At 38.7% G+C, this 23,406-nt stretch overlaps 1 protein-coding gene across 4 annotated transcripts in view; it reads right to left on the reverse strand.

Moving 5' to 3' along the window:
* Window positions 1-13,058: 13,058 nt before the first annotated feature.
* The window catches only part of LOC124291226 (kelch-like protein 9), a 94,643-nt gene continuing 84,295 nt past the window's right edge, over window positions 13,059-23,406 (reverse strand). For all 4 annotated transcript variants that reach the window (XM_046728170.1, XM_046728172.1, XM_046728171.1 and 1 more), the window contains 3 exons: window positions 22,082-22,238; window positions 19,360-19,566; window positions 13,059-15,314 (listed from right to left, as the gene is read on the reverse strand). In XM_046728170.1, the coding sequence (XP_046584126.1) occupies window positions 13,893-15,314; window positions 19,360-19,566; window positions 22,082-22,238 (1,786 nt within the window). In that variant the 3' untranslated portion in view covers window positions 13,059-13,892. The remainder of the gene's footprint in view (window positions 15,315-19,359; window positions 19,567-22,081; window positions 22,239-23,406) is intronic.

Genomic DNA, 23,406 nt, shown 5'->3' on the forward strand with positions numbered 1-23,406 from the left:
TTCTATTGTACAGCTCCATAGAATACCACTCTTTGTCTCTGAATTGTTCTATTGTCACCTAGCAATCTATATACTTGAATTAAAACACATCACTCAATGATCACAAATATAATTTTTTATTTAATTTGGTATTATAGTTCCAATCAATATTCCAAATATTTAGAAATAATTAAAATATGTAAATATTTTCCTAATTATTGAAGGAAAAAAAACAATAGATGTGTCCAAGATCATAACTTGAGAAAGTTGTTCAATGCAAACCGAATACTTTCAGAACATCACTCATGTTCATCTAACTGAGGTATATCATCATCATAATCATCACAAGTCTATACAACTACACACACTCCTGCGTTAATGAAACCGATGCTGTTAAGGTTGTTGTCGATGCAGGTACCTTTCTGTTTTCACAGTTGTACCCCCAAGGAAGTACCCTGGGCACATTTGTGTATACAACATGTACCCTGGGCACATACGTGTATACAGAATGTACCCTGGGCACATTTGTGTATACAGAAAGTTCCCTGGGCACATGCGTGTATACAGAATGTACCCTGGGCACATTTGTGTATACATAATGTACCCTGGGCACATACGTGTATACAGTATTTACCCTGGGCACACTTGTGTATACAGAAAGTTCCCTGGGCACATACGTGTATACAGAATGTACCCTGGGCACACTTGTGTATACAGAAAGTTCCCTGGGCACATTTGTGTGCACAGAATGTACCCTGGGCACATTTGTGTGTACAGAATGTACCCTGGGCACATTTGTGAATACAGAAAGTTCCCTGGGCACATTTGTGAATACAGAAAGTTCCCTGGGCACATTTGTGTATACAGAACATTCCCTGGGCACATATGTGTATACAGAATGTTCCCTGGGCACATATGTGTATACAGAGTGTTCCCTGGGCACATACGTGTATACAGAGTGTTCCCTAGGCACATACGTGTATACATTACAATTGGTACATTTGTGTATACATGAAGGTACCAACATCAACAACACCAGCGAAACTGATGGATTTAACGAATGAGGTTCTAAGATCTCATTAGTAACTGATGACCTCGAGGACAAAATGTGACAAGTGTGCACGACAGCGAGATATCCACCACGACTCATAAAACATCATACAACAAGACAGTTTGAAAGAAATACTTTTCTCTGCATATCTACATATTTCGTTTCAATGGGCTTTTTTCAAAATTTTACTATCATAAACCAAACATTATGAAATAATGAGGGCTTAATTATATATTCTTTTCTTAGAATTACAATGGTGTTGGTATTTATTTAAAATAAAAATATATCATCTCTGAGTTATGATACGACATTAAGCGGATGAGCAAGCAAGTTTTGTTTTATGCCGCTTTTAGCAATTTTCAAGCAATATCACAGCAGGGGGCACCAGAAATGTGCTTCACACAATGTACACATGTATCAAACCCGATCTTCTGCATGACGAGTGAACGCTTTAACCACTAGGCTACCCCACCGCCCCTTAAGCAGATAAACAAGACAGGTTGTCTTGGTGTCAGCACCAAGTGTTTGTGTGGGCTATCCCTGTTCAGCTGCATCATGGTATCTCAGCCGACAAGCCCCCCCCAACTTATATTAATCGGGAGTAGTACAAGCAGCATTTTACAGAGCACTGTGAAAGGGATCGTACATAATTTATTGCTAGGGGGGGGGTCGATGATGATTTTAAGGGTGGGTCTGACGTGGTAGTGGGGGCTCAGCAATTTTGTACATAAAAATATGTTAAAAATTAAAATTATGTTTAAAAATTATGGGAAGGAGGGGGGATCATTCATTTTGTACATGATATGCAGGGGAGACACTTACTTTGTACAGAAATGTGTATGTGGGGTGGGGGTTTGGGGTGTGTGTGTGTGCGTCGCGTCGCGTCGCGTCGCGCGTCGCGTCGCGTCGCGTCGTCGTCGCGTATGCGTCGCGTCGCGTCGTCGCGTCGCGCGTCGCGTCGCGTGCGTCGCGTCGCGTCGCGTCGCGGGGTTTTTGGTTTCCATTCACATTGTACATGCTTCTACATAAAAATCATCATCACACACCCCTTGCCATAAATTAAGAACGGTCCCTAAGTGAATAATCTGGAACGAGACGTTTCACCTCTTTGTTACAACACCTGTTTGTCCGTTTAAACCAGCACTTTCTGGAGGCCATTGATAGAAGTGGCAGTTAGGAAGTCACAGATTTTCATAAAACAAATTCAGTTACATCCCAGCATTCAAGAAGGGGCGCTGATCCAATTTGGAAGGAAAATAGTAATAAAAAGATGGTCACAGACATTAACCGTTTTGGTGACAGCCAGCGGCATGAACATGGATTATTGATCATTACATCATTCAGGGATTATCAATCATGTTATTCATGGATTATTTATCACAATGTTATTCAGGGATTATCAATAATAATATTATTCAGGGAATATAAATCATAACATTAGTCAGGGAATATTAATCATAACGTTATTCAGGGAATATTAATCATAACGTTATTCAGGGAATATTAATCATAACATTATTCAGGGAACATTAATCATAACGTTATTCAGGGAACATTAATCATAACGTTATTCAGGGAACATTAATCATAACATTATTCAGGGAATATTAATCATAACGTTATTCAGGGAATATTAATCATAACGTTATTCAGGGAACATTAATCATAACGTTATTCAGGGAACATTAATCATAACGTTATTCAGGGAACATTAATCATAACGTTATTCAGGGAACATTAATCATAGTTATTCGAACGTTATTCAGGAATATAAAGTAAGTGTTATAGTGAGGGCACATTGAAGTGGTATATACCGATTATACAACACTTTAACAAAATTGAATCAACACAGTATACCTTCAGGAAGACCCCACAACACCCACCACAACATAGGACTATAGTTTTGTGGGGCTAGAGAGGATGGTTTGAGAGCTGGTCTTTATCTAGGCATGTCATTACCATCAAATTTGATCTCTGATAAAAGATATAACTAGCACACAAGTGAAACATCAGTTGATCCATCTAATGAAAGATAAGAAAAAATATAGTACCCTGTGATACCCACCTATTACGTACTGCATTCAGGATGATTTTGTTTGTTTCATTGTTGAGATTCTTATGGTATAAGAAAACATGCTCCTCGGGATACTAAAGTCTTATCTCACATCTAAAATATCATGAAAACCTTTATTGGGAACAAGTTACATTATACGTCCAGCATACTGTATATATCATTGATTTTTGTCAGTTTGTGCATGTTACAATCACTGAAAAAAGATTCATGATCCTGAGATGCATAATTGTCTATTGAAAATGTGTGATCCTCTATTGAAGATGCATTTTATCCCCTATCACCTGATGCATGGTCCTCTATTGAAGATGCACGATCCTTTATTGAAGATGCATGATCCCTATTGAAGATGCATGATCCTCTATTGAAGATGCATGATCCTCTATTGAAGATGCATGATCCCCTATTGAAGATGCATGATCCTCTATTGAAGATGCATGATCCTCTATTGAAGATGCATGATCCTCTATTGAAGAAGCATGATTCCCTATTGATCCTCTATTGAAGATGCATGATCCGAGCTAAAATGCATGATCCTCTATTGAAGATACATGATCCCCCTATTAGCAGATGCACGATCCTCTATTGAAGATGCATGATCCTCTATTGAAGATGCATGATCCTCTATTGAAGATGCATGATCCCCTATTGAAGATGCATGATCCTCTATTGAAGATGCATGATCCTCTATTGAAGATGCATGATCCTCTATTGAAGATGCATGATCCTATTGAAGATGCATGATCCTCTATTGAAGATGCATGATCCCTATTGACAATGCATGATCCTCTATTGAAGATGCATGATCCGATATTAAAGATGCATGATCCCTATTGAAGATGCATGATCCTCTATTGAAGATGCATGATCCTCTATTGAAGAAGCATGATTCCCTATTAAAAATGCATGATCCTCTATTGAAGATGCATTATCCTCTATTGAGGAAGCATGATTCCCTATTAAAAATGCATGATCCTCTATTGAAGATGCATTATCCTCTATTGAAGATGCACGATCCGATATTAAAGAAGCATGATTCCTATTAAAGATGCATGATCCTCTATTGAAGATGCATTATCCTCTATTGAGGAAGCATGATTCGATATTAAAGATACATGATCCTCTATTGAAGATGCAGTACTTCACAGCCACTTAACCGAGTCTTCCACGCAATCCATGTATCCTGTCTACAACCATGATCATGTTTTCAGCCTGCCCAAGGGAGATAACTCTGCAAAGTGAGTAGGTTTCTGGGGTCTTATAAGAAGGGAAGGATGGCAAGGTTAGAGTTCAAGGGGAAGACTATCCGATTGCAGCAGAAATGATTAAAGGTTGAAGACCGTAGCATTATCCTGACCTTTGGTCCACACAGCAGGTGATATTCTTCACATTTTCAAAGATTAAAGAGTGTTGAGGAATTAACACAGACAGCCCAGAGTATCACAAGGTTCTCACATGATCAATGTACCTTAAACTTCTATATTTTATCAGCCATTTAACAGCTAACCATTCAGTATGCTTAATTATAAATATACTATTTTCCTTAAAAATCACAAGGTTCTCACATGATCAATATACCTTAAACTTCTATATCTTATCAGCCATTTAACAGCTAACCATTCGGCATGCTTAATGATAAATATACTATTTTCCTTAAAAATCACAAGGTTCTCACATGATCAATATACCTTAAACTTCTATATCTTATCAGCCATTTAACAGCTAACCATTAGGCATGCTTAATGATAAAATATACTATTTTCCTTAAAATCACAAGGTTCTCAATCAATATACCTTAAACTTCTATATTTTATCAGCCATTTAACAGCTAACCATTCGGCATGCTTAATGATAAATATACTATTTCCCTTAAAAATCACAAGGTTCTCACATGATCAATATACCTTAAACTTCTATATCTTATCAGCCATTTAACAGCTAACCATTCGGCATGCTTAATGATAAATATACTATTTTCCTTAAAAATCACAAGGTTCTCACATGATTAATATACCTTAAACTTCTATATCTTATCAGCCATTTAACAGCTAACCATTCAGTATGCCTAATTATAAATATACTATTTTCCTTAAAAAAAAAAGATTCTCACATGATTAATATACCTTAAACTTCTATATCTTATCAGCCATTTAACATCTAACCATTCAGTATGCTTAATTATAAATATACTATTTTCCTTAAAAATCACAAGGTTCTCACATGATTAATATACCTTAAACTTCTATATCTTATCAGCCATTTAACGACTAACAATTCAGTATGCTTAATCATAAATATACTATTTTCCTTAAAAATCACAAGGTTCTCACATGATTAATATACCTTAAACTTCTATATCTTATCAGCCATTTAACGGCTAACAATTCAGTATGCCTAATTATAAATATACTATTTTCCTTAAAAATCACAAGGTTCTCACATGATTAATATACCTTAAACTTCTATATCTTATCAGCCATTTAACGGCCAACAATTCAGTATGCTTAATTATAAATATACTATTTTCCTTAAAAATCACAAGGTTCTCACATGATTAATATACCTTAAACTTCTATATCTTATCAGCCATTTAACAGCTAACCATTCGGCATGCTTAATGATAAATATACTATTTTCCTTAAAAATCACAAGGTTCTCACATGATTAATATACCTTAAACTTCTATATCTTATCAGCCATTTAACAGCTAACCATTCAGTATGCCTAATTATAAATATACTATTTTCCTTAAAAAAAAAAGATTCTCACATGATTAATATACCTTAAACTTCTATATCTTATCAGCCATTTAACAGCTAACCATTCAGTATGCTTAATTATAAATATACTATTTTCCTTAAAAATCACAAGGTTCTCACATGATTAATATACCTTAAACTTCTATATCTTATCAGCCATTTAACAGCTAACCATTCAGTATCCCTTAATTATAAATATACTATTTTCCTTAAAAATCACAAGGTTCTCACATGATTAATATACCTTAAACTTCTATATCTTATCAGCCATTTAACGGCTAACAATTCAGTATGCCTAATTATAAATATACTATTTTCCTTAAAAATCACAAGGTTCTCACATGATTAATATACCTTAAACTTCTATATCTTATCAGCCATTTAACGGCTAACAATTCAGTATGCTTAATTATAAATATACTATTTTCCTTAAAAATCACAAGGTTCTCACATGATTAATATACCTTAAACTTCAATATCTTATCAGCCATTTAACGGCTTACCATTCATCATGCTTAGTAATAAATATACTAATTTCCTTAAAAATATTTCACATTTCAACACATCTCCAGCGAGGACAGAAAAATACCCTATTTCATGTACATATCTACATTATTTAATTCCAAGGTAAGACAGGCCAATAAACTTAAACAAGATTCATGCAATGTATTTAAAATGTGTGTTGTCCTCAACGGCACAGCATCATGACATGACAACTACATGGACAACATCTGACTCACTACACTGCTCCAACAGGAGCTGTCAGCACTAGACATATGTACAACATGGTAAACAATGTAAACAACCGCATTACTCGTACAAATCATGTATGATAACTGTTAAAAAACGTACATCAATGTGGATTAAATGCATAACATACTGATGTCAAAAATTTGAAAGTCTGATGTGCATAAATAAATATCAAAATTTCAAAGTTGGATACACGTCATGAAAAATCACACTCTGTTTTAGAACGCAAACTTGAGGATGAATGTAAAAAAAATAAGCAAATGTAACAATAGGCATTTCTACTGAAACTTCAGTATCTATATACAACATTCTGATCCGAACCTCGTAAAGGGAGACAACTCTGATCCCTGAAGTATTCACACACACACATATATATATATATATATATACACGGTAAAGAGAAGGCCAGTTAGGAAACATTGGTTCCAATTACCCGACTTCAATATTTCAGTGGTGCTATGATTGAAACTATTACTTAGATGACTCACACACACACACAAAATATACGAAAAAACAACAACACAACAATGAACTGGAGACTCTCATAATGACAGCCTTGCAATCGGAACAACGTTTTTTATGGCCATATGAAGTCAATTCATAACCAATTATAACCCTGATTTAATCAAATTGCATAACTAACACTAAAGTATATATAATGTTCACCATGACTAACACTAAAGTATATATAATGTTCACCATGTTTTCAATAAGACTAGAACCACGACGTAAACACCATACAAGACTTAAACACAGGGACAATAAACACTTAACTGGGAGAGTGAGTGAGTGAGTGAGTGAATATGGTTTTACACCGCTTATATCAATATTCCCGCAATATCATGGCGGGGGACACCAGAAATGGGCTTCACACATTGTACCCATGTGGGGAAGTGAACCCGGGTCTTCGGCGTGATGAGAGACTGACTGACTGACTGAGTTTGGTTTTACGCCGCTTTTAGCAATATTCCAGCAATATGATGGCGGGGGACACCAGAAATGGGCTTCACACATTGTACCCGTGGGGATTCGAACCTGGGTCTTCGGCGTGACGAGCCAACGCTTTAACCACTAGGACCCACCGCCCCTCCTGGGTGAAGGATTGGAGTCCATCACATCCATGTAGACGAGTGAATCTGAATAACTCCAGGCAAATAGAAGACATAGGGCACAAAAATAATTACTGTCAAAGTTTTTCCTTCTATTTTATCTCCTCAAACCCAGATTGATATATTTATTGAAATGCTACATTGAAAACATTTTCCTGCTTATCTATGATCAAACAACCCTGCTAAATTTACTTGATCCTAAAGTTTATATTTTATCATGCATGCTAAGTTCAGTTCCAATTCCACTTTGTTATTGTTTTGTTCCATTTCAAAGTTGTACTTTTTAAGCAACCCATTTCTACCGACACCTTTGACTCAAGGCGACTGTAGGCCCTTAACAAGTATTGAGTACTATGTATTGTATGACATTAAGGTTCAGGATTGTAGACTAGAAAATTGAGTTGGTTGGTAACTGGTGTGAGTGAGTGAATGAGTTCAGTTTTACATTGATTTTAGCAGTTTTCCAGCAATATCACGGTTGGGGACACCAGAAATGGCTTCACACATTGTGCCCATGTGGGAATCAAATCCAGGTCTTCGGCGTGACGAGCAAACGCTTTAACCGCTGGGATACCCTACAGCCCCGGGTGACAACTGGAAAACATATATGGGAGTTGCTGGCTAATGTGACTGAATGTCCTAAACACCGCAACCCAATATGTGTTGATACTTGAAACATCAACACAAACAGTCTACACAAGACTCAATCAATTTCACTTCTTGTGGTACACATTTCTTGCTCAATTTTCCAATATCAGGGGAAAAGTATAGAACAATATTTTTTTCCCAGGCTTGACTTTAGTTTCAAGTTCATAAAAATCTCTTCAAAATAATATTCATGACAGTATGACAATACTAAAATGCAAATAAACACCTTCATTTCGAAACATAAAATCATCAAGATTTTGGAAGCCTTGTGTGTGAAACGAGAAATATTACCCAGAACAGGTGATTTTACGAAGGAGATGTGAGGGAAAATATGGGAATGAACAATCAAAGTGCTTACAGTGTTTACAAAGACTGCAAAATGTCAGCAATACTTAAAACACAACTGGAACCATTTCTAAACTTTGCTACTGGAAATAACTTTGTCGTGATGGTTTAACATGATTATACTAACGACCATCCCAATTCTTCCAGTGTAAATTTCTGTAATACTATTATACATTTCCTGTACCAATTCACAATGAGAGGTTCGTTTTGAGGCTGGTTTGTATGTTCTGAATCTAAAATACTAAACAATGGAGCACTGGAAACCAAGGATACTGAACAACTACTGTTTGAATGTCCCAGCATGGGAGAGTGTGGACAGTAAACATTGGAGCACTGGAAACCAAGGATACTGAACAACTACTGTTTGAATGTCCCAGCATGGGAGAGTGTGGACAGTAAACATTGGAGCACTGGAAACCAAGGATGCGGAACAACTACTGTTTGATTGTCCCAGCATGGGAGAGTGTGGACAGTAAACATTGGAGCACTGGAAACCAAGGATGCGGAACAACTACTGTTTGAATGTCCCAGCATGGGAGAGTGTGGACAGTAAACATTGGAGCACTGGAAACCAAGGATGCGGAACAACTACTGTTTGATTGTCCCAGCATGGGAGAGTGTGGACAGTAAACATTGGAGCACTGGAAACCAAGGATGCGGAACAACTACTGTTTGATTGTCCCAGCATGGGAGAGTGTGGACAGTAAACATTGGAGCACTGGAAACCAAGGATGCGGAACAACTACTGTTTGATTGTCCCAGCATGGGAGAGTGTGGACAGTAAACATTGGAGCACTGGAAACCAAGGATGCGGAACAACTACTGTTTGAATGTCCCAGCATGGGAGAGTGTGGACAGTAAACATTGGCGCACTGGAAACCAAGGATACGGAACAACTACTGTTTGAATGTTTGAGTAGCTTTCCCAATTAGGGCAAAGGTACAGATACTGAAGTTTCAGCAGGACAATTTGAGGTAAATGTAGTTTCAAGTATATATAGACATTATATATCATCCTAGCTGGAAACACAACACATATGTATATACGAGGCAGTATGACTGTGTCACAGATGGCATACAACAATCAGACATCTGAGACAATCAGATACTTCTTGTAAACTATTAACAACAAGTTAACATAGTTGGTAACAATAGTGAGTAACAATAGTTACTAGTGGTTACTAACGAGAGGTCCCTTGATAGTTTCAGATAGTCATGGCCAGTAAATAAGCAGTTCTACTGTTGCCATGGTTACAGGGCAACGTGCTGCAATTCCAGACCTGTATTATGGAGAAAGTGGATCTAATCACTTGGTTGCCCCAAAGCAGTATCAATAGTTTAAAGAATCAGGATGTGATTAAAACGTCCCTGACCTAACCTAATTAACTCTACTTGGAGAAAACTCCGATATTTCCATTTGTGAACTAATGTACTCACTGAAACACTGTAATTCACAATTAAATGTAATCTGTGATTAGCTGTTCACAATAATCATGAAGTTATGACAAACTTGAAGGTCACTTCACCATGCCGGCAGTCTAAACCCAGACTGTAACCACACCATGCCTGCAGTCTAAACCCAGACTGTATCCATGCCCCACACCATGCCCACAGTCTAAACCCAGACTGTAACCACACCATGCCCAGTCTAAACCCAGACTGTAACCACACCATGCCCCCAGTCTAAACCCAGACTGTAACCACACCATGCCCACAGTCTGAACCCAGACTGTAACCACACCATGCCCCCAGTCTAAACCCAGACTGTAACCACACCATGCCCACAGTCTAAACCCAGACTGTAACCACACCATGCCCAGTCTAAACCCAGACTGTAACCACACCATGCCCCCAGTCTAAACCCAGACTGTAACCACACCATGCCCACAGTCTAAACCCAGACTGTAACCACACCATGCCCACAGTCTAAACCCAGACTGTAACCACACCATGCCCACAGTCTAAACCCAGACTGTAACCACACCATGCCCCCAGTCTAAACCCAGACTGTAACCACACCATGCCCAGTCTAAACCCAGACTGTAACCACACCGTGCCCAGTCTAAACCCAGACTGTAACCACACCATGCCCAGTCTAAACCCAGACTGTAACCACACCATGCCCAGTCTAAACCCAGACTGTATCCATGCCCCACACCATGCCCACAGTCTAAACCCAAGCTGTAACCACAGCCCTTCCTATGTCAACAGCCTAATCTCAAACAAGACAAAGAAATCAATTTGTTCAAACTTCTAAGCCTACTTCTCAGTACTTCTTAACAGCACATTAAAATTGGATGAAAAACATGTTCACAGCAGAACACATGATCCCATTGTCTTCAAACACTGGGCACAGAGACAACTCAAACAAAGGTACAATTGCTTTAGTTACCCTCAACCTCATCAGTTCAACATACACAAGTTAAGCATGTCTATGCATTCATACCTAAAACATCTAAACACCTATCAATATGTGATTATGATTCAACAACACTATTTTTTCCAGTGTCCAAAAGTAAGAGAGTCAAGGTTATCCTGAAGTCAAGGTTATCTCCTTTAGAATATGAACCAAACTTCCTTCACTGGTCAACTTGAAACATAACAGCTATGACCATAGCCTATTGACCCTTGTGTTACCATTTTGAGGTGGCTTGTTCAAATTACACAGCCGGATCAACCAGAGAAGCTTTGTTTCGGAATGCCTCAGGGTGACCGGTATGTGCGAACAAATGCAAGACCAGGCTAGATGTCGACCAAATTTTCAAAATGTAGGAACTGAAGACTAAGAACACTCAAAAGCAAACCTGTGTGCTGATATGATACAGAATTCTCCCAGAATCCAAGGCATCGGTAAAGGCCATGTGTTGCATACATGAGGTTGAGAACCTCTTCCCCTGATTGCATGTGTACACATGTGATGAATGTTTTGAGCTATTTATGTGCAGGTAGACGATGCCAGCCAGACACAGGTAGATAAACTATCAACCTCACCACACCATCACCTCACAACACTTCCCTCAGAGCACCTGTCATATGTAGGTCAACAATCAAGGTGGCCAAATCTAGAAAAGTCACCTGCTGAAAATAGGTCAACAATCAACCCTGCCAAGACCAGAAATGTCATCTGCAAATTCAATGTTGCCAAATCTCAAAATGTTACCTGCAAACCCTGGGTCCACAATCAAGGTTACCAAATCTAGAAAGGTCAAAAACAATATTTCCAAATCTTGAAAGGCTGTCTGCAAAACCTAGGTTGACAATCATTGCTGACAAATTGAGAAAGGTTTCTTGCAAATCTTAGGCTAACAATTAATTTTGCCATATCTCAAAAGGTTGCATGTCCTTTTCAGGCAAACAACTGATATTGCCAAATCTAAAAAGGTCAGCTGCATTATCTTGACCAACAATTCATGCTGCCAACTCTGGAAAGGACCCATGCATTTTCTTCACCATGCAATTTAAATAATTTAAATACATCCCAAGAAGGAGCACCTACAATACAAAACCTCTCCCAAAGAATTTGCTTTATTCGATAAAAGGTATACTATATATACAGATCTGTTTTGAAAAATGAATAGTAAAATAAATACTTTCTCAGAGGAGTTCACAAGACCAAACAAAACCTTCCAGGGTTCAGGATTCAAACTAATGGTTGAAGTTGCAAGATGTAGGGACATTGAATTTTGAATTTTGAGTTTTGGTTTACAAACACATAAGCAGGTGGACTACATTCAGCCATTGTGGTGAAGGTTGCTGACTGAGAACAAATCTGAACCTGAAGGCTGTTGTGAGACGATGACGTGGTGAGACGGACAACGACGAGGTGTGATGCTGACTGTCACGTTGAGGTACCTAGTGGAAGATCAGCTGACTGCAGACAACTCATACTGGGAAACTCCAACCAATCATTGTGTGGACTGCCTTAAAATAAAGTCATCCTGTATAGAAGAGCCACTTGAGATCGAAGACATAACCGTGACTGTGGGACTTCTGCTTAATGCCACAACACTGCACATCAGCACTGAGCCTAGGATTCAAAACAAAATCTTTGGATCCTAGCATGACTAAGGGATGCAACTCTGCACAAAAACATTTTGTGCTTTAGTTTCAGGCCCCAACAGCTAATAGAATTAAGGTATAATATAGATATTACAGAGTCTAAACATTCCGTTCTGATAGATACTTATTTCATGCAGAATGATTGATCACTAAAGGAAAATTTAACAATTAAATCAGTAACTCACAGTGAATGTATTATGGCCAAATACTTAACAAAGTTTATAAGAAACTTGAAAGTAAACCATTTTTCATCTTACACGAAACTAACAAAAGAATAAGGTACGTGAATGAAAAGCAGTGTTTTTTATTCTGGCCATCAGAGATAAGTAAAATATTTCTAAAAAATACTGTTTCTATCAACGTAAACGAAATATTTAAAATACCATAATTAAAACCTGTTGAAACATTATTTTGTAAACTTCAGAACACAACAAATAATGACAAATTGTGAGAAATAAAAAACTATACTTAAAAAGGGAAAGAGAAAATATTCAAAGTTACTGACCTAAACTTAACGGCTCAAATTTGTAAACCACAAACTAAAACTGTGCAGTCCTTACCACAAAATTCATTCACATTAAAGTTTCAAGAAATATTGCATGAACTGTTTCACATTTACATAATGAAGTATATCTGAAGCAGGGTAAAGCCATTACAATCAGAAAACACTTCAAACCAGGTTGAACATCAGCTCTGTGCATTTTATCAATTAAAAATCTCCCAGTCTGCATCGCCAACAGCAGCCAATCACTGATGAGGATAGAATATTGAGGTACTCTTAAAAACAATTCTCATAACTTTGGCCTGTTAAAAAAAGGTATAGGGACCATCTCAAAACTTTTTGAGGTATTGTCTAGAGAAATACAACTGTGATAGTCATGTCAAGTGTCATGTCACAGAAGCTTGAGATAGACCCCATCAATGCCTGAGATCAACCTTTGCCGTTGATTACCGCAAAGCTCAGCAATATACACTTTAGTCTCCTCCATTAGAGGTTCAAGCAGAGAGACTCTTCTCAAGATGCTTGGTAAAATCACAGCGATGTTTCTTGCACTCTGTAACCGTGACGAAGCTTGACGTCCTCTTGATCACTCCTTTTGTTACAGATGCAGTATCCAGCAATCACTTCTCCTTGATAAACTTCTTCGCGATCTTTTCATCGTCAAAGTTAACATACAGTTGTGTGCAAATAGCAGAGTTCAAACTCATTCTCTGTGGAGCTTTTGCATATTTCGACCAATCATCTAGATCTGTGTCATAAGCCCATATTTCATCCTCAGTAGCATTGTGGTGCTCATGACCTAGAGAAAGAATCTGACCTTCAAAGTTGATATAGTGACCGACTGACCGCCCACTTAGGGTGGATGACAGCATAGTCCACTGATTAGTATGGAAGCTAAAACACTCTATTGGAATTTGTCCATGAAGGGGAACCCCGGGCCTTGGGATGCCCCCTAGAACGTATATAGACCCGTCATAGGCTACCATGTCATGGAGGCGTCGGGCATAAAACATTCCTGGTTTAGTTTCGTAGCGCTGTGTAGCAGGATCGAAACTGATAAAAGTATTGATAGTTTGTCGATCTTGCCCGGAAATGCCACCCGAGAGGTATATTCTTTCTCCGTAAACTATAGCAGATAGAGAATGGGTTGGGGCAGGCATGGCCACAATGTCCTCCCATGTGTTGTTCACAGCGCTGTACCGTTCCACCGAGTCCAAGATTGCGAACTGTTCCGTGGAACCTCCAAATGCGTACACACTCCGATTAAACGAAACCAGGGTGAAATCGATTCGCAGTCTTCTCATTGGTCGAAGCTCTTGACCAATCAGATGTCTTGGATCAAATCTAAAAAGGGAGCTCATTAATGTCCCTCCTCCAAAATCTACAACTCGGCAAATGTACGCAAAGTTATCCACTGAGGCAATCCTGCAGTCTCTGCTACCATTAACGTCAGAGTAGACGCTGTAGAACATGCCGGCATTGCTGTTGTAGGCCGTCACCTGGAAGGGCATGTACGAGGTGCCGTGATGGATGAGGATTATAGACGAAGAATTGCTCCGTACCCTTGTCGACTCGTCGATCATTGGATGCCCCTTTTTGCAGGCATCGTGATAGTGATACCCTTTGCGCACCAGCTCTTTAACTTGGGTGGAACATCTCTGTATTATTTCACTGTCCCGAACCATTGCCAGTTCCTGTTCCGACATCAATGGGAATCGAATCTTGGAGAACACAGTGAATCCGTCGTTGACAATTCTCATTGGATTTGACCTGAACCACTTGTCAAGACAACACAGTAACTGATACTCCGATGTGATCCTCAAGGAATCTCGTGACAGGTGCTTGGACAAGGTTTCAGCGTCCATCTTGAGGTATGCCTGAGTCTGACTGAAGTCATAGAACTTTTCCTGGATCATGTTTTCCCAGTGCGTGAGGACCTTCTCCAGGGAATAGGTGTCTGCAATGTTGAGGAAATCTTCAGCATTGTCGAAGGTCATCAGGGACTTGATGTAAGTGCTGCAGACGTCAAGGGCAGAGGCAACCTACAAAATATGTAAAGTGAGTGATTCAGTGGGGACTGGGTGGGTGAGTGAGCTGTTGTAGCTCTGGAACACTGGACTGATTGGTTGAATTGGTTGGATGCTATGATGGGTGAGTGATCTGTTGTAGCTCTGGAACACTGGACTGATTGGTTGAATTGGTTGGATACTATGATGGATGAGTGATCGGTTGTATGATTTGGTAATTGGGTTGAGTGGTTGAATGTGTGACTGGGTGGGTGAGAGATCTGTGAACACTGGACTGATTAATTCAATGTATGGATGCTCTGATCGAATGTAGTGAGTGAGTGAGTTAAAATTTTACATCGCAGCAGCAATATTACAGCCATAAAGCGATGAAAACAAGGTAATCAATTTAAAATATCTGTCGACAAGACAGTAAAACTAACTAGACTATCACAGATATGTATGATAGATTGTATATTTGGGTTGAGTGGCTGACAGTGTGGATGATCTTATGGGTTAGTTATTGATTGTATGTTTATTTGGGTTGAGTGGCTGACAATGTGGATGATCTTATGAGTGAGTTATTGATTGTATGTTTGGGTGATTGGGTTGAGTGGATGACTGTGTGCATGATTTGATGAGTGAGTAATTGATTGTATGTTTGGGTGATTGGGTTGAGTGGATGACTGTGTGCATGATTTGATGAGTGAGTTATTGATTGTATGTTTGGGTGATTGGGTTGAGTGGATGACTGTGTGCATGATTTGATGAGTGAGTAATTGATTGTATGTTTGGGTGATTGGGTTGAGTGGATGACTGTGTGGATGATTTGATGAGTGAGTAATTGATTGTATGTTTGGGTGATTGGGTTGAGTGGATGACTGTGTGGATGATTTGATGAGTGAGTAATTGATTGTATGTTTGGGTGATTGGGTTGAGTGGATGACTGTGTGGATGATTTGATGAGTGAGTAATTGATTATATGTTTGGGTGATTGGGTTGAGTGGATGACTGTGTGGATGATTTGATGAGTGAGTAATTGATTATATGTTTGGGTGATTGGGTTGAGTGGATGACTGTGTGCATGATTTGATGAGTGAGTAATTGATTATATGTTTGGGTGATTGGGTTGAGTGGATGACTGTGTGGATGATTTGATGAGTGAGTAATTGATTGTATGTTTGGGTGATTGGGTTGAGTGGATGACTGTGTGGATGATTTGATGAGTGAGTTATTGATTGTATGTTTGGGTGATGGGTTGAGTGGATGACTGTGTGGGTGATTTGATGAGTGAGTAATTGATTGTATTGTTTGGGTGATTGGGTTGAGAATGAAGGATTGTATGCTTGGGTGATTGGCTTGAGTGGTTGAATGTGTTGATGCTATGATGAATGAGTGATCGATTTTATGTTTCGGTGATTGGATTTAGCGAGTGGATGACTGGGTTAACATGTGATTGATTGTATTTTTGGGAGATTGGGTTTAGTGGTTGACTGTGTGCATGATTTGATGAGTGAGTAATTGATTATATGTTTGGGTGATTGGGTTGAGTGGATGACTGTGTGGATGATCTTATGGGTTAGTTATTGATTGTATGTTTGGGTGATTGGGTTGAGTGGATGACTGTGTGGATGATCTCATGGGTTAGTTATTGATTATATGTTTGGGTGATTGGGTTGAGTGGATGACTGTGTGGATGATTTGATGAGTGAGTTATTGATTGTATGTTTGGGTGATTGGGTTGAGTGGATGACTGTGTGGATGATTTGATGAGTGAGTAATTGATTGTATGTTTGGGTGATTGGGTTGAGTGGATGACTGTGTGCATGATTTGATGAGTGAGTAATTGATTATATGTTTGGGTGATTGGGTTGAGTGGATGACTGTGTGGATGATTTGATGAGTGAGTTATTGATTGTATGTTTGGGTGATTGGGTTTAGTGGTTGACTGTGTGCATGATTTGATGGTTAAGTGATCGATTGTATGTTTGGGTGATTGGGTTTAGTGGTTGACTGTGTGCATGATTTGATGAGTGAGTTATTGATTGTATGTTTGGGTGATGGGTTGAGTGGATGACTGTGTGGATGATTTGATGGTTAAGTGATCGAGTGTATGTTTTGGTGATTGTGTTGAGTGAGCTAGTGAGCGGGTGATTGGGTTAGTGAATGAAGGATTGTATGCTTGGGTGATTGGCTTGAGTGGTTGAATGTGTTGATGCTATGATGAATGAGTGATCGATTTTATGTTTCGGTGATTGGATTTAGCGAGTGGATGACTGGGTTAGCATGTGATTGATTGTATTTTTGGGAGATTGGGTTGAGTGGTTGAATGTGTGACTGGGTGGGTGATCAGTATGTCTGTGTGATCATGTGTTTTTTTAGTGTGTTTTTTACAGTTGAGTAGGTGGTTGAATAAGTGGTTGAATGAGTGGATGATTGATTGGTAGGACGGTTGAGTGAGCGGATTAGCAGTTGTGTAAGTAAGGATTAGCATCGCTTTTGCCAAAAACATCATCATGACACTGGACACTGGATATTGAGCCCCAACGTTGTATCCCCACTGGGAATTGAACCCACTAATTCAAGCGTGATGAAGCAACCATTTGAACCACAACACCCCACCTACATTGAGTGTTTGACTAAAATTAATTGCATCTTAAATAAGTGCTGAGAACCAGGTCCAGGTATGGCACAAGGGACTGAGTGAATGTTGTTTTACGCCATAGTCAGAACTGTTTCGGCTACGTCAAGGCAGTCCCTGATAATTTTGTAGCGGCAGACAAGTTTTGTTTGTTTGTTGTTTAAGGACACCCTCAATAGTATCACGGCATTGGCGTAAGTGATGCCAGTCTGTACATAACTGAGCCTGGACCAGACAATCCAGTGATCAACAGAACGAGCATCGATCTACGCAAATTGGGACATGATGACATGTGTCAACCAAGTCAGTGAGCCTGACCACCCGATCCCGTTAGTCGTCTCTTATAACCAGCATGGGTTACCGAAGACCAATTCTAACACAGATCTTCACATGGGTTATCGAAGACCAATTCTAACACAGATCTTCACGGGGAGACTGATAATGAATGTGGAACAACCAAACCATTTTCTGAGAAATTTATGAGTCTTCAGTATCCCAGGTACATTCTGGTTGTTTGTTGTTTTATGCTGCATTCAGCAATATTACAGCTATGTTCTTACTTTATTGCTGCATTCAGCAATACTACAGCTATGTTCTTACTTTATTGCTGCATTCAGCAATATTACAGCTATGTTCTTACTTTATTGCTGCATTCAGCAATACTACAGCTATGTTCTTACTTTATTGCTGCATTCAGCAATACTACAGCTATGTTCTTACTTTATTGCTGCATTCAGCAATACTACAGCTATGTTCTTACTTTATTGCTGCATTCAGCAGCATTGCTGCATTCAGCAATATTACAGCTATACTATTGCTGCATTCCAGCAATATGTTCAGCTAAGTTCTTACTTTATTGCTGCATTCAGCAATACTACAGCTATGTTCTTACTTTATTGCTGCATTCAGCAATACTACAGCTATGTTCTTACTTTATTGCTGCATTCAGCAATACTACAGCTATGTTCTTTGTTCAGTGCTGCATTCAGCAATATTCCAGTTGTATGACGACAGTGTTTAAAATATTTAAATCTTGACCAGACAATGCAGTGATTGACATCACAGGCATCAAAGGATTCTCCCCTAGATTCCCAACTAAACTGTCTGATCTGCTTCAAGTATTGGCACACTCTTGGTGTTTAACTACCCGTGAAGATCTGGGTTAGAATTGGTCTTCAGCAACCCATGCTTGTTGCAAGAGGCGATTAACGGGATCGGGTGACCAGGCTCCCTGACTTGGTTGACACGCCATCGTATCGCAATTGTGTAGATCAATGCACATGCTCTGGATTGGCTGGTTTAGACTCGAATATTTACAGACCGCCCCAATATAGCTGGAATATTGCTGATTGTAGCGTTAAACGATAAACCAACCAACTAACTAACTTGTACTTGATTCCCCAACCCAGTTTTAACCACGTTCAACCCTGGCTGAAGTACCTGCAGGTGACTTGCTGTGTTGATGATCTCTGTGAGGTTTTCGTAGTGCAGCGCCATCTCTCCAGAATAGATAAAGTCGATGACCTGTTGCAGGCCGTCTGCCGTGACACCCTTGAGGTCAACAGTGTCCTGCTTGCTCTCAGCCATGACCCCTCCAAACATGACCCGGAAGTAGTCGCTGGTGGCCGCAAGAAGGGCCTTGTGGACCTGAAACATACATCATCGCTTTCACAAATCAAATTTAACATGGCTTTAAAGTTTGTGAATGAACCAGAAGATAATATTGCACATTGCGACAAAGTCGTTTTCTCTTCTTCGTTCACACGAAACTATACGATGTCGTTTTCTTACTGGTCACCAGACAAAAAAAATGTGACGAAAGTGTCACCCACAGATAAGCCGACCCACTTCTACAGGCTGCTTTGTTTGGTCTTCCAAATTCTGCTTATCTACGGTAATATATGGGAAGGTAGATGCCTTGGTATCGGCTATCCTTCGTTCACACGAAACTATACGATGTCGTTTTCTTACTGGTCACCAGACAAATAAAATGTGACGAAAGTGTCACCCACAGATAAGCCGACCCACTTCTACAGGCTGCTTTGTTTGGTCTTCCAAATTCTGCTTATCTACGGTAATATATGGGAGGTAGATGCCTTGGTATTGGTTATCTTTAGACATTCTCCCATCTTGCGTTGTGCAAACATGTTTTATCTATATATATGAACTCTGTGCACTGACTCAGCATTCACCTGATGAAGGAGCAAGAATTAGCTCTAAAACATGGTGATAAAGAATAAAACGAAGTTGTTATCCATAGAACGTGTCATGTATTTACATTTGTCAACCTTCTAAATGCCTTCCAGAACTTGAAACTTAAGTTACTTAAAGGTCACATGCAACCAAAAAATCAAACATAATTAAAACACAATTATCACTTATTCGTGACATATAATATACATTGCTGGTTATGAAAAAACATATAAACAAAATTATAAGCGTACAATTACAAATCAAAAGTGCAATATTGTGTACTTCGGTTTACTTCCCAAGAAACGAAGCAGCCGGGATACCGAACCCAGTCAGAGCGGGTGGGTGTGCACTCAAGTGTAACGGCTGGTTCATTTGCAGATGCCCTCACGGCTTATTGTGTGTGTATATGTAGAGATGTTGGGTTTTGTAAATACATGCTCATTTTTTGTGTATAACATTTTGCAATCAACAGACATCATTACATGTCAAGTGTTCAACTATCACATCTGCCTGTCTGTGTAATTACTTAATGTGACAGAGACCGAACTCGGGCCATAAATCAATGCATTTTGTTTATGGTGTATAGCCTGATTGGTGTTAAGTTCAAATTGCATGTGGTCAGTGATAGCAGCTGTGTATTAAATATTGTCATTAGCAGACAGGCAGGCAGACACACAGGTGTCAATAAAACAAGACATTGAGTTTTGTCTGTAACAACGATATATCTATATCACAGTTAGAAATTTTGTCAACGCTAAATAATGACATTGCTTTTAAGTATCGAACTGAGAAAGTGTCTCGGTAAGAAGAACGTGTGGTGAAATTATATAAACAGTTAATTTACTGTCATAACATATAAAAAGCTCTCGCCTGTGAGATATCAACAAAACATTATCAAAATAGCTCACACCAAAGCCTTCACCAAGTATTCACCGGACAGCCCGCGTCCAAGTTGCGCGAACCTATTTCACTGCACACGTGCTATAAGCGCAGCCCAGCTGTTGAAACCAGTTTTCCCCAGAAAAGTTGGGGGAAAATTAGCGAAACGTTTGAACTCTGATTTCGCGCGGTTTTTTTCATCGCATCATTTATCAACTTTATAAGTTGAATTTGCATTTTTGACGATTTGTTTCGGTAAGTCCATACCGAAAGGTATCAGAATCTGCAAAGTTGTGTTTTACGTTGCATGTGACCTTTAACAAGTAGTGACCCTGATTGTACAAACACATCCAAGTTCCAACACACAAATCAATTATCAATCAGCATGATCAGGGGCCTTTTCAAGCACAGTTATACATATACAAGGTACTTTCAAGCACAGTTATACATATACAAGGTACTTTCAAGCACAGTTATACATATACAAGGTACTTTCAAGCACAGTTATACATATACAAGGTACTTTCAAGCACAGTTATACATATACAAGGTACTTTCAAGCACAGTTATATATATACAAGGTACTTTCAAGCACAGTTATACATATACAAGGTACTTTCAAGCACAGTTATACAAGGTACTTTCAAGCACAGTTATACAAGGTACTTTCAAGCACAGTTATACATATACAAGGTACTTTCAAGCACAGTTATACATATACAAGGTACTTTCACGCACAGTTATACATATACAAGGTACTTTCAAGCACAGTTATACATTTACATGGTACTTTCAAGCACAGTTATACATTTACATGGTACTTTCAAGCACAGTTATATATTTACAATTCAATTTTCAAGCACCAGTTATACATTTACAATTCAATTTTCAAGTACCAGTTATACATTTACAATTCAATTTTCAAGCACCACTTATACATTTACAATTCAATTTTCAAGCACTAGTTATCCATTTACAATTCAATTTTCAAGTACCAGTTATACATATACAAGGTACTTTCAAGAACCAGTTATACATTTGCGAGCTGGTTTCAAGCATCAGTTTGTTAAACAGGTCTATTTCAACTCACCTCGAAGACGCGGCCATCAGCTGAGACCCTGAAGTCACAGAGTTCATTGTTTTGTCGAAGTGTATGAAGTTTCTGTATTACCATGTCCCCATATCCTTCTGCCTGGATCTTCTGGCCCTCACTCATTATGTCGCACTTCACCTCATCACCAGAGTTTCTGAAAGACATCAGGTAACCATGGCAACAGTTTCAGTTATCCAGTACATAATGTTCCATTCTATCATAATGTACATGCATTCTGCCTAACCACTATGGGTGATTACTTGGCTATTTTCACTATTGCGATAGTATTGCAATCATACGCAATATAATTTTATTAGTATTGCAATAGTAATGCAAACATACTCCACACTATTTAAGTAGCATTGCAATCATACCACACTATTTTAGTAGTATTGAGATAGCATTGCAATCATACCACACTATTTTAGTAGTATTGCAATAGCATTGCAATCATACTCCACACTATTTTAGTAGCATTGCGATAGCACTGCAATCATACCACACTATTTTAGTAGTATTGCGATAGCATTGCAATCATACCACACTATTTTAGTAGTATTGCGATAGCATTGCAATCATACTCCACACTATTTTAGTAGCATTGCGATAGCACTGCAATCATACCACACTATTTTAGTAGTATTGCAATAGCATTGCAATCATACTCCACACTATTTTAGTAGCATTGCGATAGCACTGCAATCATACCAAACTATTTTAGTAGTATTGCGATAGCATTGCAATCATACCACACTATTTTAGTAGTATTGCAATAGCACTGCAATCATACCACACTATTTTAGTAGTATTGCAATAGCATTGCAATCATACTCCACACTATTTTAGTAGCATTGCGATAGCACTGCAATCATACCACACTATTTTAGTAGTATTGCGATGGCATTGCAATCATACCACACTATTTTAGTAGTATTGCGATAGCATTGCAATCATACCACACTATTTTAGTAGTATTGCAATAGCACTGCAATCATACCACCCTATTTTAGTAGTATTGCAATAGCATTGCAATCATACTCCACACTATTTTAGTAGCATTGCGATAGCACTGCAATCATACCACACTATTTTAGTAGTATTGCGATAGCGTTGCAATCATACTCCACACTATTTTAGTAGTATTGCGACAGCACTGCAATCATACCACACTATTTTAGTAGTATTGCGATAGCATTGCAATCATACCACACTATTTTAGTAGTATTGCGATAGCATTGCAATCATACCACACTATTTTAGTAGTATTGCGATAGCATTGCAATCATACCACACACTATTTTAGTAGTATTGCGATAGCACTG

This window comes from Haliotis rubra, unplaced genomic scaffold (genome assembly GCF_003918875.1).
Source record: "Haliotis rubra isolate DU_JTF1 unplaced genomic scaffold, ASM391887v1 Scf486, whole genome shotgun sequence".
In the NCBI taxonomy this organism is placed as follows: domain Eukaryota; kingdom Metazoa; phylum Mollusca; class Gastropoda; order Lepetellida; family Haliotidae; genus Haliotis; species Haliotis rubra.